This window comes from Microtus oregoni, unplaced genomic scaffold (genome assembly GCF_018167655.1).
Source record: "Microtus oregoni isolate MIOR12 unplaced genomic scaffold, Mior012 000032F_ref0000030, whole genome shotgun sequence".
Classification (NCBI taxonomy): Eukaryota; Metazoa; Chordata; class Mammalia; order Rodentia; family Cricetidae; genus Microtus; species Microtus oregoni.
In genome coordinates this window covers 1,460,866-1,485,946 of record NW_024543091.1, presented here as the reverse complement: position 1 = coordinate 1,485,946, position 25,081 = coordinate 1,460,866, and the positions used below count along the sequence as shown (strand labels likewise).

General features: G+C 41.7%; 2 protein-coding genes across 11 annotated transcripts in view; one reads left to right on the top strand and one right to left on the bottom strand.

The window, feature by feature from the left end:
• Dop1a (DOP1 leucine zipper like protein A) overlaps positions 1–2,429 on the top strand; it is a 90,415-nt gene extending 87,986 nt beyond the window's left edge. For 4 of the 10 annotated variants that reach the window (XM_041679920.1, XM_041679921.1, XM_041679918.1 and 1 more), the window contains 2 exons: positions 206–256; positions 1,806–2,429. In XM_041679920.1, coding sequence (XP_041535854.1) covers positions 206–256; positions 1,806–2,111 — 357 coding nt within the window. In that variant the 3' untranslated portion in view covers positions 2,112–2,429. The remainder of the gene's footprint in view (positions 1–205; positions 257–1,805) is intronic. The other 6 variants (XM_041679923.1, XM_041679924.1, XM_041679922.1 and 3 more) reach the window with 3 other exon arrangements.
• A 300-nt stretch (positions 2,430–2,729) lies between these two features.
• Pgm3 (phosphoglucomutase 3) lies at positions 2,730–25,017 on the bottom strand. The gene is made up of 13 exons (XM_041679926.1): positions 24,905–25,017; positions 22,499–22,704; positions 19,402–19,586; positions 17,539–17,606; positions 12,615–12,748; positions 11,676–11,871; positions 9,711–9,868; positions 9,156–9,239; positions 7,249–7,347; positions 5,825–5,938; positions 5,086–5,208; positions 3,874–4,047; positions 2,730–3,127 (listed from the first exon to the last, which is right to left on the bottom strand). The coding sequence occupies exons 2-13, from the start codon at positions 22,700–22,702 to the stop codon at positions 3,038–3,040; spliced, it is 1,629 nt and encodes a 542-aa protein (XP_041535860.1). The 5' UTR covers positions 22,703–22,704; positions 24,905–25,017; the 3' UTR covers positions 2,730–3,037.
• Between the last annotated feature and the right edge of the window lie 64 nt (positions 25,018–25,081).

The following is a 25,081-nucleotide window of genomic DNA, read 5'->3' as shown; positions in this document are numbered from 1 at the left end:
GCAGTGAACACTCATGGGACTCCAGGCCCATGCCCTTTGCCATCTGCAATAATGGAAATCCTCCTTTGCCCAGAAATTGACCCACAGATAAGACAGCTGTTTGCACTGGAAAAAATGTCTCATCCAGATCCTTTAAAACAAGGCCTTCATGGCCAGATATACTTTTCATTGGAACAAAGGCTATGAGTTCTCTTTCCTTCCACAGGACGAGGAGGACTTTAAGATTTTGGAGGGAATGGAGATGGCCAAGCATCAGGTGAGGGTGGCTATTGATGCTTGTGATATGGCAGCAAAAGCTACAAGAGAGGTAAACAGGAAGGAAGCTGCACTCCATGTGGAGATTTGTGAGGTCAAAGAGAAAAAGGTTTTTCAGAGATGTTTGGTTATTTAGTATTGAGGACAAGTACCTGAGACCAAAAAAAAAAAAAATGGTTAAGTGTTTGGGGCCCACAAGGGATCCCTCTTTTAAGAAAAAACTCATATTTCAAAAACTATAGAAAAATATAAGCAGCATTTACTTCACTACAGGATAAATTTATCTTTATCCACCCTTTGCTTGACATTTAATTGCACTTTGATTTTTTTAGAGGACTAGAGGGCTATATGGTAAGCCAGGACTGTCTGATGGCATTTAGTGATATGAAAGTCTGTTTATCTTTTAAGATAGATTGGAGGCTAAATTATTGCTAATAAATAAACTAGATGACAACTGTAGCCCATTTTTAAATCTTTTCTTGCTTACACATGGCATTTCCTACTGTAAAATACCTGTTTTCCTTCAGATTTAAAGCAAACAGTGCTAATGCTATAGCTCAGTGGTCAATGCTTTTAATAGCCACAAGGCCCAGGGGTTTCATCCCTAACATAATAAATAAATAACTTGGATCACATTAGAAAACTGACAACAAAATACCAGATAAAATCAATTTCTTCGAAACATCCAGATTTAGAAGGGCACCATTTGTGAATGACATGCTTAATTGTCCTTCCTGTTTTCCTATTTCCATTGTTTTCTCCTTGCACTATAATATGTATGATTTTGCAAGTGATAGCACCCCAGTCCCTCAGTCCTTTCTGTGGTAGATTACTCGCAGCTGTTGGGGTCACTTAGCTGAGGTCGTAAAGTAGCCAAGAAACATATCATTTATTGCAGCTTTGAGACAAAATCTTGTATCTTGAACTCAGTCCTCCCAAGTTGCTACAATTATTATTATGTGTTGCTGCATCCAACATAAGTAGCTCTATGTCTTAATATATAGGAATTACTGTAGTTGGTATTTAGAGAACAGTTTTTACATACATTCTCATTTGACTTCCTACTGCAAAAGAAAAATTTGCCACGTCATCAGCAAGAACTCTGTGTGTCTTGCACAAGTTTAGCACAGTGAGTAAAAGGCAGAACTGGACTAGCCTATGTCCTTTCGCTCACAGTCCAGCTTCTCTCCTGTGTCTAACCCAACCCCTCATTTCTCTGTGTATTGACACTAAGTATTAGCTCTTGAACCCTGTAACTACCTTAAGGGAAATTTAGGCCATAAACTGATTTATCAGCAATAAAGTGTACGAAAAGCTCTGTATCTGGAAATCACCAGCTTTTCTATGACTCTGTCACAGATCATGTAAACTAAAGTCACCGCCAGTCTAGTTGAAAACTATCACGAAAGGGAGTTCAGTGGTTCCAGACTAGCTAAAGGCAGCACTGGCAGCAGTGATTTTAATCAAGTCCTGAACACACATCATGGGTCTCCTTTCTCACATAACATAGACTTCACCTGTTAATGACAACTCTCTTTTTGTTTCTACAGAAGAATCCAGAGGAAGACAGCTCAGGGAGGACACTGGGCTGGGAGCCAGGGCACTTGTTACTCACCCTCTGCACCATGCGCAGCATGGAGCAGCTTCTGCCCTTCTTCAACGTCCTCAGCCAAGTTTTCAACAGCAAAGTCACAAGCCGGTGTGGAGGACACTCAGGGAGCCCTGTCCTCTACTCAAACTCCTTCCCCAACAAGGACATGAAACTGGAGAACCACAAAGCATTTTCCAGCAAAGCCAGGCAAAAAATTGAAGAGATGATAGAAAAGGATTTTCTGGAAGGAGTCATAAAATCTTGACCACCACCGTGGTTCCCCAGAGACGCAATGGAAATGTAATTATTTAAAACACACTGTTCTGAGTTGTATAGTTTTTCTTTTATATATATATATATATATATATATGTATGTAATAAGACACTCTTCAGGTTGTATTTAATTTAAATATTTGTAAATAAGAGCTTATGTCTAAATGTGGCCTGAATCAAGTTTAAATATAGTTGGCTCATACTGATTATGGTGCCTATGAGAGGTCTATATATGCATATATAGTCCATTGTTCACTGTCTTGGGTTGTCTTGAACCTGCAAAATATACACCAATGTTGTTTTTTTTTAATGTTGGTTTCAAGCCTCATTTAATTTAAATTGTTTTTTATTCTTCTGTGGTTACCAACATCCTAGTATCAGAATGGTCACTTTGCTGTCTGAGACTTCATGTGGAGCTGTCCCTCCACATCCCTTCTCTTAAGAGTAGCTGAAGCCTGGACCACACATCCTAGTGAGTAGAGCACAGGCCTCTGTTAGTGCAAAGAAAGATAGGCCAACTGACAGTTCTATGCTGCTATGCAAACAAGCCAAGTCATTTCTCACTTTAAAGTCTGCCACTGGTTTATATGAAGTCTCCACTCTCCGCATCTGAATCAGATAGGTCAGTGGTTTATTTAGATAAGTAATCACAAAGGCATTGCGAGGAGTTAGTAAATAATACAATTTAATTTCCCAACACCCTGAATACACTGTAAAATTAATGACACTCAAACTTATTACAGATTAAAATCAGAGGTGAGCTTCATTACCAAGTCTAAGATTTACCAGCTTCTAAACCGTTTCTTCTGGTAGCATTTTTAAAAAACAGATCTAAATCCATTAGAGTACTGCCAGTATTGCCAATAGTTTTATAAAAACATTTTAGAAGTCCATTTTTCAAGAATATAAAAATTATCTTCAGAAAGATGGTTGTGGCCTTTCTCCAATGCCTCCAGCCAGCTGAAACACCACCGAACTCACTTCGCCTGCAAGTCTATCGGCATTTTCCTACAAATCACATTAAGAGATTAGTGAGAGATATGGCGCCAGCCATCCATCGCTGGCTAGTCTAGGGGAGGATGCTTCCTGATTCTGTTTTATATTAATAAGTTCCAAAGTCCATAATAATAGAAAGTAGGTTGGATTCTTCTAAATAAAGTGAGTTTTCGATTCAGTTAATAAAAATTTCCGAAGTAGAGTAAGAAAACAAGCCCCTTTAAAATCAAGATAGTTATGTACTAAGAATAAGTAATTCTTATAGGATTTCCATCAGAGAATACCCATAGTCATGTAAGTAACTGTTGGTGTCTCCAAGTCCCCAGTTCAACCACAGCATGTAAAAAGGGCAAATGATAAAACTGCAGAAAATGCAAGTAGTAAGAATGTCATTAAAAGAAAAATTTAAAAAGCAATTCAAAAGTCCAGAAAGAAAAGCAAGCATTACCTGCTGTTTTGGAAATACTAAAATAAACCCATGGACTATACTTTTAGAGGGAAAAGAATGAATAATCTATAATAAGTTAAAATTAGCATGTGTCAGACAAAGGATATAGTAAATACTCCTGCACAGGCAGAACATTATACCCCCAAGAATCTGCACTAAAGAACTATTTGGGAACAAATTAAATTGAAACTATTTAGCTATATACCTCCCGGTACATTCAATCTTAATCTCTAAGAAAAATGTATTATTTTTCCACAGTGTGATTCCAAACACAATCAAACAGTGCTTTCTCCTCCCGTTCCCAGCTTACTTGTGAGTCTGCTTCTGCATATACTCGGACAATGTCTTCTGTACCAGAGGGCCGGACAAAAGCTCGGGCAAGCTTGTACTTCTTCACCAGGTCATTGATTGCTTCTTGGAGTCCTGGCGGAGTGACTGCTTGTCTTTCAGCATCAGTGGTGCTAATAACTCTCCTGTCGGCAACCTGAGCATAAACATTTCCTATCTGTTATAGAAGCTTAACCTGTTCAAAATAGTCCAACCCACAGAGTAAGAGGTGGCCATTTAAAGTTACTATCCTGCACGGTGTATCAGTGACGCACAGGACAGGTGACGGGAACTGCGGTAAAATTTCCTGGTGTATTTAGCTAGAACCGAGTAACAGTTTTAACATTTGTCCAACTATTTAAGTAAAATTCTTGAGAATATAAAAAATTAACTTTAACAGGACATTTACACATTGACGTAGAGCTACCATTAGAATAGTGGCCAGTAACTATTGTCTCGCCCCAGTAGTTACCGATCAAATTGCTGATACGGCTGTAACAAGTGGCAAGCGATTACAAAAAAGAGGGCCGAGGTAAGCATCTCCTAAATATGCCAAAAACAATCCAAATACTTGGTGGCCATTTCTGTGAACTCTGGCTTTAATCTCTAACCTCTCAACAATTCTACTGGAGAATATTCATCTGAAATGCCTTTAGAGAGTTCTTCTTTGAGTCCACAGATTCTACTGCTTACATCTAGCTCCAAAGAGTACTGTGGTCTGGTGTGGGGGTGCAGGTCTGTCATCAGGGGACTTAGCCAGACGGGTAAGAACTGGGAGGCTTAGTCTCCAAAAAAAGAAAAAATTTAAGCATTATGGCATTATGTGAACTAAAAGTTAATTATGAAGCAACAGTTTCAGTTAAAATGATAACATTATTTATCTGGGTTTTGCTTCAAAACAGTATGAGCTAGGCTGTGAAAGGAGAAACCTTTTTAAGCTAGTTACATAATTTTTATGATTTTGTTCATATTTTTTAAATGATGCATATTCACACATAATACCATTCTTTATCATAAAAGTAGAAATACAGAAGTAGTTATTTTTTAAAGTGTGAGTAAAGCAGTTTTTGTAAGGCCTTTCTTCCTTCCTAAGTAGTGTACATACAGACCGAAATGTAACCCACTCAGGAAACACTTGGCGTGGGAAGACTGGAAGAACGCTATAGTCTGAAAGATTGTTTCACGCTCTCTTCACCTTAACTTTGAGTTGTCTGTTAGGAAGATCAACATAAATAGCATCCCACTGCTGCACAGTCAGGCCCTTGAGAGCCAGGATCGCCTCAATCACCAGCATGTCAGAAATGGCATCTCCAGCTGCCTGCAAGATTGGGGAAACAAAGCACATAAGCCACCATTACATAATCCCACGCGGATGCTGGCCGTGCATCGGCAACCAGAGTGATGAATGCCATTGACCAAGGAGACGCACGTAACCATGACAGACAACAATGACATGGATCCAGAGCCAACTCTAAGCTTCATTTCATAAAATGGAAATTATAACCTAGCTTCCTGCATTACTGCTGTGATTAGAAGGAAAAGTGGCTAAAATGTCTGACCCATATCAGACATGCGGACTCCATGTCTCTCCTGGCTTCACTGTTGCTTTTCCATAGCAGTACTGCAGTTTCAGCTGTCAGACCCAAGCATGTAAATGGTACAGAATTTTCCAAGGTTGTCTTTGAAAAGTTAGCCAAACACACAAAATACATACTCAGTAGCTACTAAGTATACTTGAACATTTCAACATTTTTCTGACAAAATATCAAGAAAAGGAAGCATATAAAAAATGTTATTTCCAGTGCAAGTCTCAACTGTGGGCACCACTGTTAGAAGCAAACCACCGAGCCAGGACTTCACCTTTTATAATTCTACATCCCATGTTTTGACTGATGTTAAGGTAACTCAGAGCCTGTGACCTCACCACTTCTAACCTGGTTGAACAAGTCGATAATGCTTGCAAGCATCTTTGCAGCTTTTCCTTTCTCGTCTTCTAATTCTTGTGCTAGTCTTTTTATCTTCGTTTCAACGGCTTTGCTAAACAGTGCCTGCAGCAGAAGTATATGAAGTCAGTCACAAACTCCAGGCCACCTTTCATTCCCAGGGAATCTAGGAACTGAATAGACAAATGACGGCAGCCTAATGTCTGCCATTAATGCTGAAATCAAATCAGAGCACAAAGGGTATTATTAGAGAAAAAGTTTATGGATTGTAAAACTAATTTAAAAGATACCACTTTTGACAAAAACTGAATACATATGAGCTCACTTCCTGAACTCTGCAGCAGGTACCTTTACAGGATATGTGTGAGGCAACATCAGCATGAGTTCACTGCACTCAACAGTATGGCAGCTGGTGTCAGAACTTACTACCACAGACATTCCTTTGTTTTGAAATGCCACACCCACCTTTATAGTCCTCAAGAGGCCAGTATTGACGTGAGTACACAGTGCTCAATCACTTGAGGAAATGGGCACTTTTTGGTAAAATAAGATGCAGGGTGGTCACCTGGTTTTCCTAAATAAATTCTGACTGAACAGACCTACCCATTTTTTTCTGTGAGTCGAGTTGAACAGATTCAGAGACCTTATGGACTTCACCTTAAAAACTGTACCAATGCTTGCATTACATCACTGAAGTTACATTTCAGCTGCATTTTATAGAAACACATTCTCCTTCTCCTTATATTCATGGATCTTCAAAAAGCCAAATTGAAATTAGTGAAGAGAATGACTTAAACTACATTCAAATATTCTCATGTCTACCTCAAATCCATTCATGAAAAGAGGTGATATACAAAGACATTTTTAAATAAAATCTGAACATAAAAATAATCTTAAAAAAAGTTATACCCTTTAAAATAGTGACATTTATATTGAATTATATATGGCTTTTATTTTTTTCAGAATAGTCCTAAGAAAGCTCTGAAAACAAAAAAGCCAAACATAAAACACCTATGCTTGTATATGCTTTAAACCCAATAAAACTTTTCATCATAGCTACTCTGTAAGAAGTGGGAAAATTTTAAGAACATGAACAGAACATTTTAAAATAATTTATTGGGTTTTCTGGGGTGTGTGTGTGTATATGTGTGCACACGCACGTGCATGCCTGCATGTGCCTGTCTCTGACTCTGTAGCACCGATCCAACTCAAGACCTCATGTCTGGTTACAGAACTAAGCTCACCCCAGCTCTTTAAAGAACAAATTGGTACACTTTTTATGGAGGATTGTCATAGCATCTAAGTATACGTTCATAGTGTAATTTACTACTACCTAATCATGTTACCAACTACAAGAGAAATCCATTGTTAAGAAAAATGCCAGCTAACCAGTTGACTTCTTTAAGAAAACTTACTGTGCCATGACCATTTGCTTCAAAGTAAACTCCAATGTCAAACTCTTGAGCCTTGTGATGCAAATGCTTGACACCAGTTTTGGTGCAATAAACAGGTACCTACAACACATTAAAGAAAGACAACAAAGTCGGTTAATTATATATCTATTATTCCATAAATAAAATAAGGAATAAAATCTGAAACCTCCCTCTGGTGCTAAAGACAATAAAGACCTAAAACACCCACACAGGGAATGACTGCAAGTAGGTGGCATTGTCTGCTTTGAGAAGGTTGTCCGAGCTATAATATGGAGAACGCAGGACAAAGAGATCTGCATGCTCTCTAGTGAACAGCCAATCCTTTGTAGGTAAATACCCTACACTAATGCAGGCTACATGATCTCCCACAGTCATTCTGTAGAGGCAGCCACAGACCTCACCTCAACAAATGTACAGGGCGCTATTCCAATAGAACTCTTACAAACAGTGGCAAGGTAGATCAGGTCCCCAGACTATTTCTAACTATTGGCATAAAAAGTTAAGAAAGGACAGTTAGAGATGGGTGTGGTAGCACACACCTTTAACCCAGCTCTCAGGAGACAGAGGATGCCCTGTTCTATAGAGTGAGTTCCAAGACAGTCAGGACTACACAGAGAAATCCTGTTTTGAAAAATGAAAGTAACAGTAACAAAAAGGCCAATCAGACTTTCAAGACTGATCATGGCTAGTAATAAATCACCATGACTGGACCAGCAGCAATAAATAGGATATCAATGGTGGGTGTAAAAGATCTGGGAAAAACTGACAAAACTATAAGAGAGACATCCAGTAAGATCAGTATTTGTTGGACTTGAAAAACCATAGGATGACAAGGGCCAAAAATACTTAATCCAAAAGGAAAATGGGATAGGAAGTAACAGTTTCTGGTGTGTATTAAGTTTCTAAACATACTAGGTACATACAAATGGAATTTTCAAACTAAACACTCATGCACTAAATGACGTCTGGTCAAGATCAGACAATGGATGCTGTAGTGGTACCAGAAGGTCAAGTCTCCTAGCAATACCGTGGCCATCAGAGCTGAATACACTCAATGTTCACACAATGACATAAACTCACATCACACTACTGCGTTTCTCAGAATGTGTCCTGGGACCAAGTACTAACCCCATGAAAGGCCTTGAAGTGAAGCCACTGTGACCATGTATTTAAAGTACGACAGAAGCAAACAGCATCCATGTTCTTTGACCGTCTACTATTCTCTTAAAACGCAGAAAATTCACATGAAATTTCATTTCTACTCCTCTAGAAGACTGACCGAAGCGGACAGCAGCTGGCCCAGGCATACTTCTTGGTGCCTTTCACCTGCTGTGCTGACTCACTTATCTGCCCAGAGCCTGCAGGAATTTGGAGAAAGACGTGGGGCACCTAGCTGAAGTAAGTCAGTCACTAGGGAGCTTACTTTTCTATCCTTACTTCCTGAGTGACCCAATGTGTCCATGGGCCTCACACCCCTGCCATTCCTTCCCCACAGTGGGCTGTATGCCTTCATGCACACTGAGGCAGAATAAGCCCTTCCTACCTCAGTTGCTTTCCAGGTCTGTGATCACAGCAATGAAGATATAGGTATAATGTTACCTAAAGGGTTATGTTTGACAGAGGCATCTTCAGGCCTTCATGAGTTATAAACGTAGCTCAATAAGTCTTGGAAAAGATCTGCATTCATTATTAGATCACAGAATTCACAGGTTTTAATATACTCCAAGGTACAAGTGCACCAGAGACATGTGAGCCTTTTGACCTAGTCACTGTCACCTGGACAGCGGTTCAGCTGTGTTCACTGTTCACATGTGGTAACATGATTATCCTCACAGAATGACCTTCCCACACTATTCAGAAGTGACCCCAAACTGAAGATACTGCGGTACCTTCATAACTTCTTCAAGGTATCTTGTGGAGCTTCCATTAGCATATGCAGTCTGTACAACACCAATAGTCAGGCTTTCTCCTAGCTAGAAGAAAACAATGACACACTTAACTCGCCATCAAAGGTCCAGGAGCCTCTGACAGGGATTTTCCAAAAGAGGGAAAAAAAATCAATTGCTAAACTTATCATAATGATGATATTAATTATCTCAGGTATTATTTGTTCTTAGAACTGGATGCTTTACAGTCATGATGAAATTCTCAGGAATGCATGCATCATCTGTTTTAAAGGAACCAAACCTTTACAAAGTTGCATGAGAAAGTCAAGTCAATACCAAGAAAAGCACCAATACAATACAGTCATCTAGAATACCATCTTTATTGCAACTAAAACTAATGCCCCTGTGCTGAAATGGCTGCAATTTCCACTTATTTTTGTTTTCCAGCCAAATATCAAGAACTCCCCCTACCCCATACCTCCCGTACCCCCTATATACACTCAAAGACCCTGGTGTGGAAGTGCTCCCTAGCAAGCCTTGGATGTCTCCCCACCTTACCTCCAACAGTAGCTCCTTAAGGAAGCTGCTAATTAAGGTGGCTATCTTGTCTCCATCTATGAGATGAAAGCGACCATCTGCGTCACAGTAGTAATACACGATTCTGTCTGCATCCCCATCAAAGGAGCAGTATCTCTCGTTGGACCGCATTTCCATCCCTAGCACGCAGGATTAGGGTTAAGTGCATTTCAGACTAAGAAATGAGAGTAAAGCTCACTATATAAAATATAACATTTTTTCTCTGACACACATAACTATTTTTAATATAGATCAAAATTAACATTATATGCAACAGTACCGCACATCTACTATAAATTTTTCAAGAGATGTTTTAAAAGATTCCTTGCAAAACACAAACCAATGTCTCCAGTTTAAAATACTGGTGTCCAGTAAGTCTACTGGTGCTCTTTTTGAAGACAGATCCTCACTATATAGTCCATGCTAGCCCCAACTTAAAAGTCGCCTGCCTCTGCCTCAATGCTGGGATTAAAGGTGTGTATCACAGGCCCAGCTATTTGTACTTTTCTTGCAGGTTAAATTCTAGCAAGGCAAACTTTAAAAAAAAAAGGTCCTAAAATCTATTCATGCTAAAACGTGATATTACACTAAAATAAAATTCTATTAACCAGTTGATTTGGCTAAACAAGTTTCCCATATAATTTTTTGAAACTTTGAGATTTTTAAGGTAAGATTTCTGTCCTTTACATATTAGAAATAAAAATCAGCAACAGATAAAATATGTGCTTTGACTTAATAAGTATTTTATCTGCTTAAACTAACAGCAATAAGAAAAATAATTACAACCAAAAAGCTACGGAGAAACCCTGTCTCGAAAAATCAAAAAAAAAAGAAAAAAAGAAAGAAAAGTAATTAGGAGCACAGAATTATAACTTCCAAGAGCTCACTAAAGATCTGCATAAAGTCACTGAAACTTCTGCAACTGTTACATCAGATATATTAAAAAACCTTGCCATCCCTTAGCAACTATGAAGCAGACAAAGCCAGACTCTGTTAGCCTTGTTGCCTGCGGGTCAGAAAAACAGCCTGGGGGGAGTGAAGGGCTGGATTTCCCCAGGGCACAGAGGCCACCACAGCAGTAGAGGAAGACCTCAACAATCAGACAGAATGATGAAGGTCCAGAACTGAAGGACAGGTAACGTTAATATCAAAACAAGCACTACAATGAAAAGGTTATATAAATTAAAATTCTACATGCTTGCTACAGTAAGCCAGAACAGGCCACAAAAGTGAGGCTGATGCAAGGCGCCTGTGGAGTGGTGAGGAGATGGGGTTGGATGATTTTGATAGAGAAATCAGAGTACAGGCAAACACTCAGTGGCCCAAGCAATACATCTGCAAGCCAGGCAAGGTTAGGGTCTGGAAGCGAGCATCTAGGATACCTCTTTACTACAATTAAAACCAGAACAGGGTTTTCCTAATCCTCCCGTGTGGGGAACACTGAATCCACTGAGGATGTAAAAGCAGCCTTCCATTCCCTTTCCAGCCAGTCTAGTGCAGACAGGAAGACGAAGCTACTTACAACTGCTGCCATTGGACCAGTGATTCTCAGTGTGCTCACTGGGCCTGAGCCACCACCAAAGTCTGGCAACCCACCAGGAATAGAAATTCCCAGCCTGCGTGCATCCCACCCTGGACAGACTAAATGAGAAAGGGAGCGGTCCCTGTGTGCTGACGCGGCACTTCGGTTCTGACGGGACCTCAGTTGAGAGCTGTCGTGCTAATGTGCTGTTTTCTGTCTGAGCTTTCAGCAAGAGCTGGCCGCGTTTTGCATGGCACTTAGAAACGAGAAGATTTCTAAGGACCCAAAGGTGACAGAACCAGGACGAGTGCTGTGATTCTTCACTCGGAGACAGCTTAGCTTGAAAGTGAACTGGCTCCAAAGAGCTCTAGGAGCAGGTGCAGACACTGCCGCAGCTGGGACACACGCCACTGGGACATACATACCCTGTGGGGGTTTCTGATGACTCTTCACGAAGTCAGCACCGCACAGGTGGTTGAGCCTCCCTGCAGTCCCGTCATTAAACAGCTGGACCGACAGGCCCTGGGAGAAGTAGTGCGCCATTTCTTTTAGCTTCAAGGCCCCTATGCCATTCGCACAGTCAACCTTAACCGATCTGTTTTCATCTCCACTGCAGGAAGCCTTCAAAGGAAAAAGCCATGGAAGGAAAATAAGTCACCAAAGAGAAGCACTATGATGCATGCATGTATGTGTACTTGAAAAGGTCACTTCATTTCCCTTTACCTGTCTAATTTAATGCAGAAAACGTGTACACAGTCAAACAAATTTCAAAACATCAAAGTCAACCTGAGCAACACAACAGTGGTGCCCCTGAGTGACAGCTCCCAGGAGGGCAGCTGCATTAGAACCTAGTCCCAGCACAGCCTGACATTAGCGCTCTTTCCTTGACAGCCATTTGATGTCACACAGCGATGCAGGTGTCTGAATAACACTAGCATTCTCTGCAAGGCGTATCATGTCACAGGCGTGTGGACTTGGGGATGTGTTTTTTATCAGTCTTTCACCAATCCCCACACCAAAGCCTGAGTTCTGAGCAGCAACAGCAGAGCTGTCCAGTGAGTCACCCGACACCTCTCCAGGGAATCCACCTAAAAGAAATTCCTTCCCAGCAGTACTTCCTCAAGCCAGGAGCATCTACATTATAATCAAGTTTATTTTATTGAATATTGACGACCACAAGCAAAGACACCATGAGGTTTCCCAGGATGCACCTTGCCACTATACCCTCACCAGCATACACTGATCAGCTAAGTCCCAGTTGGAGGAAAGAAAGAAAACAAGAGGAGAACTCTGTAAATGAGGTTGTTGAATGTATCATTCTATTCACTGCTGAAATTCTAATCACGATGGAAAAACTATCTCACCTGTTTGGTAAGCTCTACAAAAGCCTTGGAGAGTTTCTGGCAGTAGCCTTCTATGGTTGCCTTTCCATACCGGCCTCCGGAATTCCGACAATACACCATGTAATGTAGCTGAGGCGTAGTCAACAGGCCATAATCTGCCAAACAAACACAAAAAGCACTTCAGCTCACTTAGTAACAGAAGGCACTCACACGAATTCATACCTTAAGAATGTTAGCTCCAGACCCCCATCCCCCACTCCCACCCCCGAAAAAAGATTGCACTGCTGGTAAGATTGTCCAAAACAGGACTTTGACCTAATAAACAGAAAGATTGTATATCTGGTTTTGTTTTTCAACAAAGGATTTCTCTAAGTAAAAGCCCTGGCTATGCTGGAACTCACTTTGTAGACCAGGCTGGCCTCCAACTCAGAGCTCTACCTGGGATTAAAGGTGTGGAGATTGTCTGTTATCATGTAAACAACCCTAAAGGTGGGTTTCTGTTTACACTTTTTGAGACAGTCTGCTAGGACAGTTACCTAGGGGGCCCAGCAACCCAGTCCAGGTCAGTACCAGCTCAGGTCCCCACCCTATGATGTAAAATCGGCTTGCTTTCCCACCATTTTGCTCTTCTTTCTGCTGAACCTCACCCCCAGCCCCTCACACACACACACACAGAGAGAGAGAGAGAGAGAGAGAGAGAGAAAGAGAGAGAGAGAGAACACGAATGTGAGCGCCTTGGCAGTGTGATCACCAATAAATCTTTGTTTCTACCCACGGGTAGTCTAGTTTGGAGGATTATACCAGAAACTCAGAAAACATAAAGCCAAACTTTCAAAATATCCAAATGCATAAATATCATTGTAATCCTCAACATTTTATGTTTTTTGTTTTAATTACTGTGCTTAAGAGATCTGTAAAGCAAAAATGTCTCTAACCTGTAAGTCCCATTTTCCCAACAACAGAATAACTTTCCAGAGTGCTGGGGGCTACTCTTGTCTGATTGTCTGATTTGAAGGACTTTGATGAAAATGTTGATCATGTATGATAAAGAACTACTTCTACAAGCTTGCTTTTCCTGGCTGCATGTGGACAGGATGTGTGCTTGATTACACTTGGGCAGGAAGGACATCAGGATGTATGCTTGCCTCTAATTGCACAAACACAGGAAGTATTATAGCCTTGTAAGTTTTGCCTTTATACACTCCTGACTAATGTAACTGGGCACTAAACCTTAGGAGTCCCAAATGCCAGGTGTAGACCTGGCGCCATATGTAAATAAAGCCTCTTCTTGGCTTAAAATTTATTCATGGTCAAACTGGTGAATCTCTGAATAACCTCAGACTCATAACAGTATCTTTATAAAGACATAATTCTAAAAGTGCATAATTCTAAAAGAATTGTAAACTACAATTAGCAAAAATAATAGCAAAAAATAATCATTTAAAATAGGTTACAGATAAAATTCAAATGAAGCATCCTGAAATCACCAAAATACAGATAAGAGAAAGTATAATGGTTGTTGGTCTCTTTAAGAGACAAACCATGCCCACTCCTTCCCCCATCCACTGAGGCAGGCAGATCTTCCTTCCTGCTTGCAGCCTTAGTCTCTCTTTCCTTTCTGTCTCTCCCTTCTCCCCCCCCTTCTCTCACTCTTCCTCCTCCCCCGCTCTTTTCCCCTTCTCCCCTCCCCTCCATAACCCCCTAAATAAATATCCAACCTCACTCTGCATGGCGTGCCTATCCATGTCTCTGTCTCTCGCCCACCGCCGCCGCCACGTGTCTCGCTGTCCTGGACCAGCCACCACTGGGGGACGTTCAGTCGTCCCTGCCTGGGACTGGCTACTCTCAGGGCTCACTGCCTGCCACCACATGGCCCACTGCCATTGCTTGGGAACCTGCAGCACTTATGCTGCCTGCTGCCGCCGGAGATCCTACAGCATTTTTAATTTTTCCATTATAGAAAGATCTCAGCCCAGGGTGGCAATACACACCTTTAATCCCAGCATCTGAGAGGCAGAAATAGGTGGATCTCTGAGTTTGAGTCCAGCCAAGAAACACAGTGAGACCCTATCTCAAAATAAATAATAATAATAATTAATAAAGACAAGGAAGGGAAGAAGAGGGGGGCATTCTCTTTGAAAGGAATCCCTCAGCACTTGACAGGAATCATCAAACCTAGGTCTATGTGACTCCCAGGAGCAGGGTTGAAGGGATCCTTGGGGACATTGCTCTAAACAGAAAAACATAAGGACTAGGTTAAGATAAGGACCCCAGGAGAAGAATAGCCTTTATAATGTTGAAGCCTCATTCACATTGTAAGGGTGCATCACGACTGGTTCACCCCAAGTCTGCACTTCCTGCAGTGTCTTAGCACTGAAGAGACCAAATGAATCCCTCGGGAGCTGTCTCCATAAGCACAGGCCCTTGTGTGGCATTGCTGCCCCAATGGACATGGCCAAAGCCCAAAAGATGCCAGTCACTAGCAAACAAAAGCAGACCCGATCAGGCAGTGGCCAAGGTACTAAACTCTGCCAAAACAATACATCTTAATAAATGTGCCACAAGTAACTTTCCAAGGAAACGAACAGCTTTCATACAGAATTGGACTCAACACCAGGAGCAAGAAGCAAGAGAAATGAATGCTAGGCATGAGTTAAACCAATGGTTCTCAGCCTTCCTAATGCTGCAACCCTTTAATAGAGTTCCTTGTGTTATGGTGACTCCTCAAGTGACCCCTCAACCATAAAATTATTTCATTGCTACGTTGAAACTGTAATTTTGCTACTGTTATGAACTGTAATATAAATATGAAATGCAGGATGTCTGACATGAGACCCCCAAAGGATGAGAACTACTGAGCTAGATGAAACTCAGAGGAAGAGTTTGCAACAGGCAAAGGAGCATATAAAGTTCCTGGGTCATCAGCTACACAGAGAACAGCTCGGGAGGCCAGTCGCTCTGGTGGAAGGATTTGAGAGGAGGTACAGAAAAATGGGGATAACCACCTAACTTTATTAAATGGAAATAGGTTAAAATAAAATAAAAAAGTATTCTAAATGACATGCAAAAGGAGGAAACAAGGATTTTGAGAGCAATACTGAAATTACCAAATCCTTAGTATTCGCCTTTGTTTTTTCTGTTGCTACAATGAACACCATGACCAAAACTAACTTGGGGAGGAAAGGGTCCACCATGGACTGCATTTGTCCAATGGCACAGATGGGTGCTGGCTTGTATGAAGCACCGCTGACTGAGATGAGCATCTCCATTATCCACATAAACACAGCATGAGAGAATGAGGATATCTCACTGGACTGTGACATGCAGTGGAACAGACACCATAGAGCAGATAGTAAATGAATGCAGGTGTGAAGGTGGCTGGATATAGACCAAAGGAGGGGACTGAGGAGGGGACCAAGGAGCCCTCATCAAAAGGGACAGAAAACAAGCAGCAGAGAGAACCAAGAAGGAATGTATCCAAGCAAGCAGAAGGGTGAAGAGAAAACTGCCATGGTGCGGGGAGCTACAAAGGTGTAAGCTACGGTGGAGAGCAATGAAATCTGTCTAACAATGACTGTTGGGGTGGGAGGGGCTCAGTGAACGAAGCACAGGTAGACAGCATGCGGACTGGATTAGGACCCCCAGCACCCGCGCATACACCCGGGCAATACTGGGCAGCTGTGCTGGCCCACCTCTAACCCTAGTCGGCTGCAAGTGAGTCTCTTTCCTGTCATGAATGAATTGAAAGCATACCCAGTGGAGTCGCCGAAGAAAGCTCTCATGACAAATGAGAAAACAGCACTCAGGAAATGAAGAGGCTAGCAAGTCTCGTCACACTGTCCTTGGCCAACCACCCAGGTAAACCACGGGTGAAACAGCGAGCTCTGAGTTAGGGTGGGAGATCCTGCCTCAACACATAAGGTAGGAAACAACCAAGGAATGCCCACCACTGACTTCTGGCCTCCACATACATATGCCAACACATGCACACACAGAGACAAAAAATAAAAAAGGTTGTCAATCCTTACTATAAATACTGTACTGAAAAAGCCTCAGGCTCTCTGAAGCTTAACCCAACACTGCAGGATCTCTATTTGTCCAGATGACCCAGCAATCTGAATTCAGGTGAGCAGAGGAGACAGCACTCTGAACAACCAGAAACAGCCACCTATAGCAGACTATGGACTGGCCAGATGAGTAATCAGAGGCAGAAGCTCAAATCAGAACAAGATCTGCAACCATTTCTGAAATGGGCCTAAAGATGTTTCTGTTATGCATTAAGACCAAGCAGCTTTCTCAGCATTGACAATTATATAATAAAAATATTCAAAATCTCTGGAAAATGTTGACAGTGCCAAATACTCAGCCCAGATTGAACCCTTGTGTAAAAAAAAATAAGCACACCCATCTAGTTAGTATGTAAATTTGCTTTCTTCCCTTAAAAATGATAAAATTATATATAGCCAGGCGAAGGTGGCACACACTTTTAATCCCAGCACTCAGGAGGTAGAGGCAGGCGGGTCTCTGTGAGTTCAAGACCAGCCTGGTCTACAAGAGCTAGTTCCAGGACAGACACCAAAGCTACACAGAAAAACCTTGCTCAAAAAACAAACAAACAAAAAATGATAAAATTATATGTCTAAAGAATTCTTTTATAATAAGTTTCTTCATGATTTATGATCAATAAACACCAGACTTGCAATTTTATATAACTGTATACCAGATGTTGTAGAAAATATATCAGACAGAGGAGGTCACAAGTGGAAAAGATTTAATATGCTATGGCCCATGTATAAAGTCATATGACTGCTCAGAAAAACCTGCAATATTTTAAAAGTATATCTAGTTATTAATTTCTTAACTTTTATTGTTTGTTACTTCCAAATTTTAAATATGTGCTACTTTTGAAATTTAAAAACAATTCCTTGATGATTTATTTACATACCATAAAATTGGCCTCCTAAGACAGTCACACCGTCTAGTACAGACTGTGAAAGTTTCTCACTGCTGGGCCTGTGGAAGGAAAGAAAGACTTAGTAAATGGGAAAGCACTGGAGGAGTGTGCTCACAATTTCAAAACAGCACAGTCACTGAATTTGAAAGCTATCAACTTTGGCAAAAACACAGGGTAAATTACAAGCATTTTCCCAGGAGCCTTTGCACAGGTGATTTCTTAGAAAATTTTGGCTTTTAAATTTACAAAGAAAATACAAAGAGCCAGGTATGCGGATGCAGATCACTTATTCCTCCCACCTACTTGAGAAGCTGAGGCAGGAGGATCACTCAGTTCAAAGCCTGCAGAGACTGGGTTCAAAGCCAGCCTGGGTTAAATTTGTGCAACTATATCAAAATCTAAAAAAGGGCTAGGACTGTAGCCCAGTAGAAGTCCTTTCCTAGTATACGTAAGGCCCTGGGTTCAATACCCTGTATTAGCCAAAAAAGGAGAAAGTGAGGAGGGATGTAAAGAAGAGCTGGAGAAATGGCTCAGTAGAGTGCATACTGTTGCTGCAGAGGACCCAAGTTCAATTACCAACATAGGCAGCTCACAGCTGGCTGTAACTCCAGCTGAAGATCTGATAACTCTAACCTTCTCAAGCGCACACACACGCGCATACACACACACAAAAATAATATTTTAAAAGATATAAAAGGAACCCTAACTCATACCCAAATACCTTTCCTAGTTTGACTGTAGCAATATGTATCTTAGTTAATAACAGCAACAATCAAGACTGAATGCACACAGTGTGGAGTATGGGGCCTTAAACTACTGAGAGCATAGAACCTAGTTTTCATTTTATAAAATCATAACAAAGTATTCCTCTATCTGAAAAGCCAGGGAGTCATTATGGAACTACAGGTAAGAGCCAAACACAGTAATGGGACACTAACTGACTTGAGGGAATCAATCAATTAGCTATTTCTGCTGCCTATGGACCTAATGTGTGAATAGTTTTTGCAAAACCTGGTACCACAACACAGGGTAAAAAACTAAATCCAAGGGCTGGAGAGACAGCTCAGAGGTTAAGAGCATTGTCTGCTCTTCCAAAGGTCCTGAGTTCAATTCCCAGCAACCACATGGTGGCTCACAACCATCTGTAATGGGGTCTGGTGCCCTCTTCTGGCCTGCAGGCATACACACAGACAGAATATTGTATACATAATAAATAAATAAATAAATATTTAAAAAAAAAAAACTAAATCCAAGCTTTCCAGAAAATGAGAAAGAAGACTTCGATGAAGCCAGAACTTGCATAAAAGGGAAAACTACTATTGTTTCAAAGTAACTTTTAACATTGCAAAAAAGCAGGCTTTTGTAAAGGCAAAAGCTGCTGACAGTGACAAGTACAGACTATAAAATGCTGCTTCCAGTGAATTCCAGAACAAAGAAATGACAGAACACCGGAACCAGCAACAGATTAGAAGAAACCAAATCTCCAAGTATGGTTTGTTTAAAATGATGTGCTCTGACTGCAGTGGGGAAATAATCCTACAAAGTGTCACAATAATTAAATGCTTCTAACATGCAGGTAACAGCTATTATGTACATTGTTATTTCATGCAACTCTCACATAAATTATCATTCATCACTAACCCTGAGATGGGAGCTCCCAAAGACTACAAGACCTGCTGAAATTATATAAAGTTTAAAACTAGAGAGACTCCAAAACCAGACAGTCACCATGTGCCACTTAAAAAGGTGGGATGTGCACTGAGCCTCTCTTAGTCCTTCCCACTGCCCTTGGTCCTGAAAGGAGATGCAATATTTCACAGATATTTGCCCTTGGGCAGGCAACTCGGATATCACCTGGTGTCTCTACCAATAACTACGAAGGCGGGCTGCTGCAGATCCACGGCTTCTTCCTCCACGATGGTGGTAAGCACCTGAGGCATATCCTGCTCCTCAGCACTGGCCAGACAGGTAGCATGCTCCTCCCAGGACGGGGCCAACATTTCCCCCATAGGATCAATCAATTTCACACCATTGTCTTCCTAAAAGAGAAACAAACCTTAAGGGGAGCCCAGAATGGAAGTGACTAGACGAAGAACTTTTGTTATCATCCCTCCAACTGATGGCTGAGCAGCGGCCCTGGGGACCACTGGCACCAATGCCAGGCACCAACAGGTGTTTCCCTGATGTGGAATTCCCTTCTGTATGCTGTGATTACTGTTAATGAATAAAGAAACTGCTTTGGACCTATAGCAGGGCAGAACTTACCTAGGTGGGGAAAACCCACTCCAACATGTGCTAACTATATTCACATAAAACCTAAAAGCTTAAAAATAAAGCCTAGTCACAAAAGAACAGAGTTAAACATGGTTTGGTAGCACATTTTCTTGGGTGGGCTTTGCTTGCTAGAAGAGGAATGGCTCCTTTAAGAGGTTTTCTTGATTCAGCAGTAACAGAAAAAATAGCCGCACTGTTTTGAAAAAGCCATGGCTTCCTGGGTGGTGCTGCCAGCACAAACTCTCTTTCGAGAGATCCAGCTATGGAGCATTTAAATGGGGTTTATGAGCAGAGTGTGACAACTGGCTTAATGGCAACAGACTGGCTGTGAGCCTGAAAATGGGGTAATGTACATGGCTCTCAGAGGCAGGAAACAGTTCCACAATGCTGGACTGGGCAGCAAGCAGGGAGTGCCATCCATATTTGCTCTAGCAATGCCACAGCTTAGTTTTTAAGAAGCAGTCCTGGTCAGAAAATAATTATAAATACACAATAAAGACAAATTCAGATAGAAATGAGTCACACTGTTGGATAAATATGTAGGCTTAGGAAAGAGAAGTATATAGACAGTTAAAAAAATAAGTAAATGGTTCAAAAAAAAAGTAAAGTCTTTAAAGAGACAGAGTACAGACAGTCAAAGATTAAAAGAAATAAAGAATAAGCCATGTAAAGATAGTATATACACAGAGAGTCTGAATTATGTAAACTATTGTGTTTTCTTTGAATTTTTTGACTGCAGAGAGGCATCTGATACTGCTAAGCCAAGCCAACATATACACTTTAAAGGTATCTTGATTCCAAAATATGGGTCTAGGAATTTGTTGCTTTGGAAAAGAGGTTCTTCTTTTGTTTCCACAGAAAATGAGAACCTGTGGATTAATTCCAGACTAATGTGTTTTGATGAACCAAGACCCTCCCAAAAGGTTGCCCCGCACACCCCCAAAAATTGTTTATAAATGTTTGTTTACATTTAAAGTAGGATATGATATAGAAATGAATAATTTGCATTGGTATGATCTTGGTCTACTGATATATATTTCTGCTCTTAAGGTATTGTGATTGTGCAGTTTATTTAAAAATGCAATGTATAATTAAGAAATATAGGCTAATAGATAATCATCTATAATAGTCAAGCTTGTAGTCATGTTAGTTAGGTTTTTAGATATATACAGATATATTTTAGTCAAATCTTTCAGAGACCTTCAGAATATGGCATTTAAAATGTTTTAAGAGCTTGGACTTTTCATGACAATGAGACACATCTGCTCCTGGCAGCACCAGTCTACTTCAAGAGGATGATGGGTATCAAAGAGGCTCCTTATGGAGTTTGCTAGCCATTTGGGCAAGAAACTGCTCTTGCCTGGACTTCTTGATGGTATGCTGTATGAACTGGACATGCAGGACCCACAGAGAAATGACTGCTGAACTTGCCCAAAGGTGAGATGGTCCTTCAGGGTTCCTGTTACATAAGAGTCCTGGCCAGGCGGTGGTGGCGCACGCCTTTAATCCCAGCACTTGGGAGGCAGAGGCAGGCAGATCTCTGTGAGTTCGAGACCAGCCTGGTCTACAGGAGATAGTTCCAGGACAGGCTCCAAAACCACAGAGAAACCTTGTCTCGAAAAACCAAAAAAAAAAAAAAAAAAAAAAAAAGAGTCCAGCAGACATTCTACAGAACACAGAAAAAAGTAACTGATGAACTTTGCCATTACAAGGCAGAACAGATCTTCAAATTTCCTGCTTCATGGAAAAGTCTGCTGAATACTACAAGCCTGTAGGCTGAAGATGGATGCTCCAACAGTATAGAAGAACTTTGGGTGACTGTCCAGGCAGCAAGATGTCTCTGCCAATTCTAGAGCTTTGGAAGTTGCTTATAATGCACCTCCTCTTTACTTAGGTAATATATCCTTCTGGAGTCTTTGATGGAGTTGAAGAATAAATAGAAAGTAGATATAAATATTGTAACTGTAATTCTTGCTCTGATAACTGTTTTGTTATGTGTAAATTTTTTTGTTAAAGTTAAAACCTTCCTTTTTATTTAAACAGGAAAGGGGAGGTAAGGTGGGATTCCCCTCTGTATGCTGTGATTACCATTAATGAATAAATAAACTGCTTTAGACCTAGAGCAGGGCAGAATTTAGCTAGGTGGGGAAAACTAAACAAAATTCTGGGAGAAAGAAGGCTGAGTCAGGAGACACCATGGATCCTCCACCAGAGACAGACATGCTGAACCTTTGCTGACAGGCCACAACCTTGTGGTGTTGCACAGATTAATGGAGATGGGTTAAATTAAGATGTAAGAGTTTGCCAATAAGAAGCTAGAGCTAATGGGCCAAGCAGTGATTTAATTAATACAGTTTCTATGTGGTATTTCGGGGCTGAGTTCCTCAGCCGCGGACAAACGAGCAGGCTCTTACGTTTCCCTTGCATTACCTCTTTCTTCAGTTCCTTGTGATACTATCATGACTGATAATGTCTCCATCCAAACTTGGAAGGACATTCTGTTACTTCTCTACTCTGGACACTTTCCAAAAAAATAGCCTCATTTCATTCCCTCCACACCCAATGCAGCTGGATGGCTGCTAGGAGAGAGTGGCTTCAAACCCAAAGGACCATACAAATTAGGAGGCACACTCCCAGCATTAGCAAAGTGCTCAGACACATTACACCAGCTTGTTACCTCGGGATTGTGGGAGGCTGTAACCATGACTCCAATGGTGGATTTTGTCTGCTTTGACCTCAGGACAGCTAGTAATCCCATTCGAAACATGATATGGTCAAGATGCTGGGCATTTGTCCGAAACCCAGCAGTCCCATACTGGAGAATGAGCCCCTGGGGCTTGGCATGGAATGCAGAGCGTTTAGAAACAGCCTCTAGATCCATGTCTGCAAAAGTAAGAAACATTATTATCAACAAAAAGCTTTCAAGGACCATTTGCTTCCAAACTGCCAGCACAATGTAACACGCCTGTTTCACTGGGACCCTCTCCAAAGAAACATGTTGGGGTAAGGAGGGGGGAGGGAGGATGGTGCGGGAGAATTGTCTGTATTCTGTCAATCATGTATTTTAATAAAATGCTGCTTGGCCAGGCAGGAAGTATAGGCAGGTCAACCAGACAGGAAGTAGAGGTGGGGCGAGGAGAACAGGAGAATGCTGGAAAGGAGGAAGCCCATTCCTCCCGGTCCTGCCCAGACTCCAAAGAAGCAACATGTGACCTGCCCGCTGTGAAAGGTACTGAGTCACATGGCTAACATAGATAAAAATGGATTAATATAAGTGATAAGAGCTAATAAGAAGCCTGAGCTAATGGGTCAATCAGTTTTATAACTTATTAAATATATAATAAAAATATATGTTAAAAATATATGCAGGCTAAAGGTTAAAGTCCTTAAAAATAAAAAAGAAAGAGTAGTTGGGTGTGGTAGTACACACCTTTAATCCCAATGCCTGGGAGGCAGAGACAGAAGGATCTCTGAGTTCAAGGACAGCCTGGTTTACAGAATTATTCTAGGACAAAGATATACAGAGAACCTGTCTCAAAAAGTAAAAGTAAAAATAAAAGAAATAGAGGTTAAAATAAAGTCACTTAAAGATGGAAAACACACAGAGAATTTTTTTTTTTTTTGGTTTTTTTTGAGACAGGGTTTCTCTGTAGCTTTGGTGCCTGTCCCAGAACTAGCTCTGGTAGACCAGGATGGCCTCGAACTCCCAGAGATCTGCCTACCTCTGCCTGGGATTAAAGGCGTGCGCCACCACCACCCGGCCACAGAGAATCTTGATACTGTATGTTATTATGCTCTCTTTGAATTGTTTGAATGCTGAGGAAGGAGCAACTTAAGGTGTGGGCCCCAGTTAATAATCTAAAGTCTGGTGTGAGGCCAGTGAAAGTCCAAGGCAGAAGGTCAGATCCACAAAGGGCTGAGTACCTCCAAATGCCTGGGAAATCCACGTGGTTTGCTCACTATTCCTCCCAAACTAGAGAGAAACCATCTCAGAGGAAAAGCAAAGTGCAACCATTTCCTCTTGTCTAAGACCTCCAAGATCAGCCAGGACATCTCCAAGACGACTCTCCAATTTATTCATAAAGACAGACGCAGCAATCTTCTAAATTTATGTCTAAAGCTACTCACATCTGCACAATGCTGCCCAAGCGTGGGCCCTGTTCCCCCTAATACTCTGAGACACCTCCAATTAATTTGAGGTTTTCTGCCTCAGCAAGCAGGGTGCATGAAGATTCGTAGACTGTGCACTTCCTGGGTCAATTCTATCCTAGGTAGCCCAGAGTAGCTGTCCTTCAGCTAACAACCACACCTCCTTGCTTTATTGCCCTTCCTTGTTTCAATGCACAACGCCACAAGAAATGCCGAAAAATGTTTGCTTCTATATGACTTGTAAAATCGGTCCTTCCCAAGCTAATTTAGTTCGTTCCAAAGTAATCAAACTTTTGTTAACAAGAACGAGTATATTTTTGTAAAAGTTGACCAGTATGAAAGTATCGCGATTATTCATAAGGGTGTCAACCACTCTTATGAAATCCAGAACTCTCTCAAAGGAAAATAACAGTCATATAACAGCACGCTTCCACCCTTTAATGCGTTTGGAGTTCTAGAACTAATTTCAATAGGTATGGGAATGGTTATTAAAAGTCCCAACAAGGACGGGCGGTGGTGGTGCACGCCTTTAATCCCAGCACTCGGGAGGCAGAGGCAGGAGCATCTCTGGGAGTTCAAGGTCAGCCTGGTCTACAAGAGCTAGTTCCAGGACAGGAACCAAAAGCTACGGAGAAACCCTGTCTCGAAAATCAAAAAAAAAAAAAAGAAAGAAAGAAAGAAAAAGAAAGTCCCAACAGTGTCCAAGCTATAAGAGCGAACAGCGAAGCCCGCTTCTTTCATTCATCCTGCTATACTCGGTAGTACACTCTGCTCCCAGCTCCCGATTACCCGCGGCTCCCCGCCCTCCAGCGTGAAGTCGGCAGGGACCTGGGCCGCACTGAGCGGTGGGTAGGTGTGTCCGGCGATCACCCCCAGCCAAGGCTGTCCAGGAACCCCCACCCACAGCGGCCCCACAGCCTCCAAGCCCGCTCACCTAGTACCGGAGCAGAAACGTCCTCTCCGCATTCGAGCAGCCGCAGCGCAGTGCGAACCAAACCAGTTTACTCAGACCCTGAAGACGTGGCCCAGCCTGGCTTCCGGCCCAACGCCCCGCCCTCCGGCCAATCGCGGTGGAGAGGGTCTGATGTCCCCGCCCCTGCTGAGGCTCCGC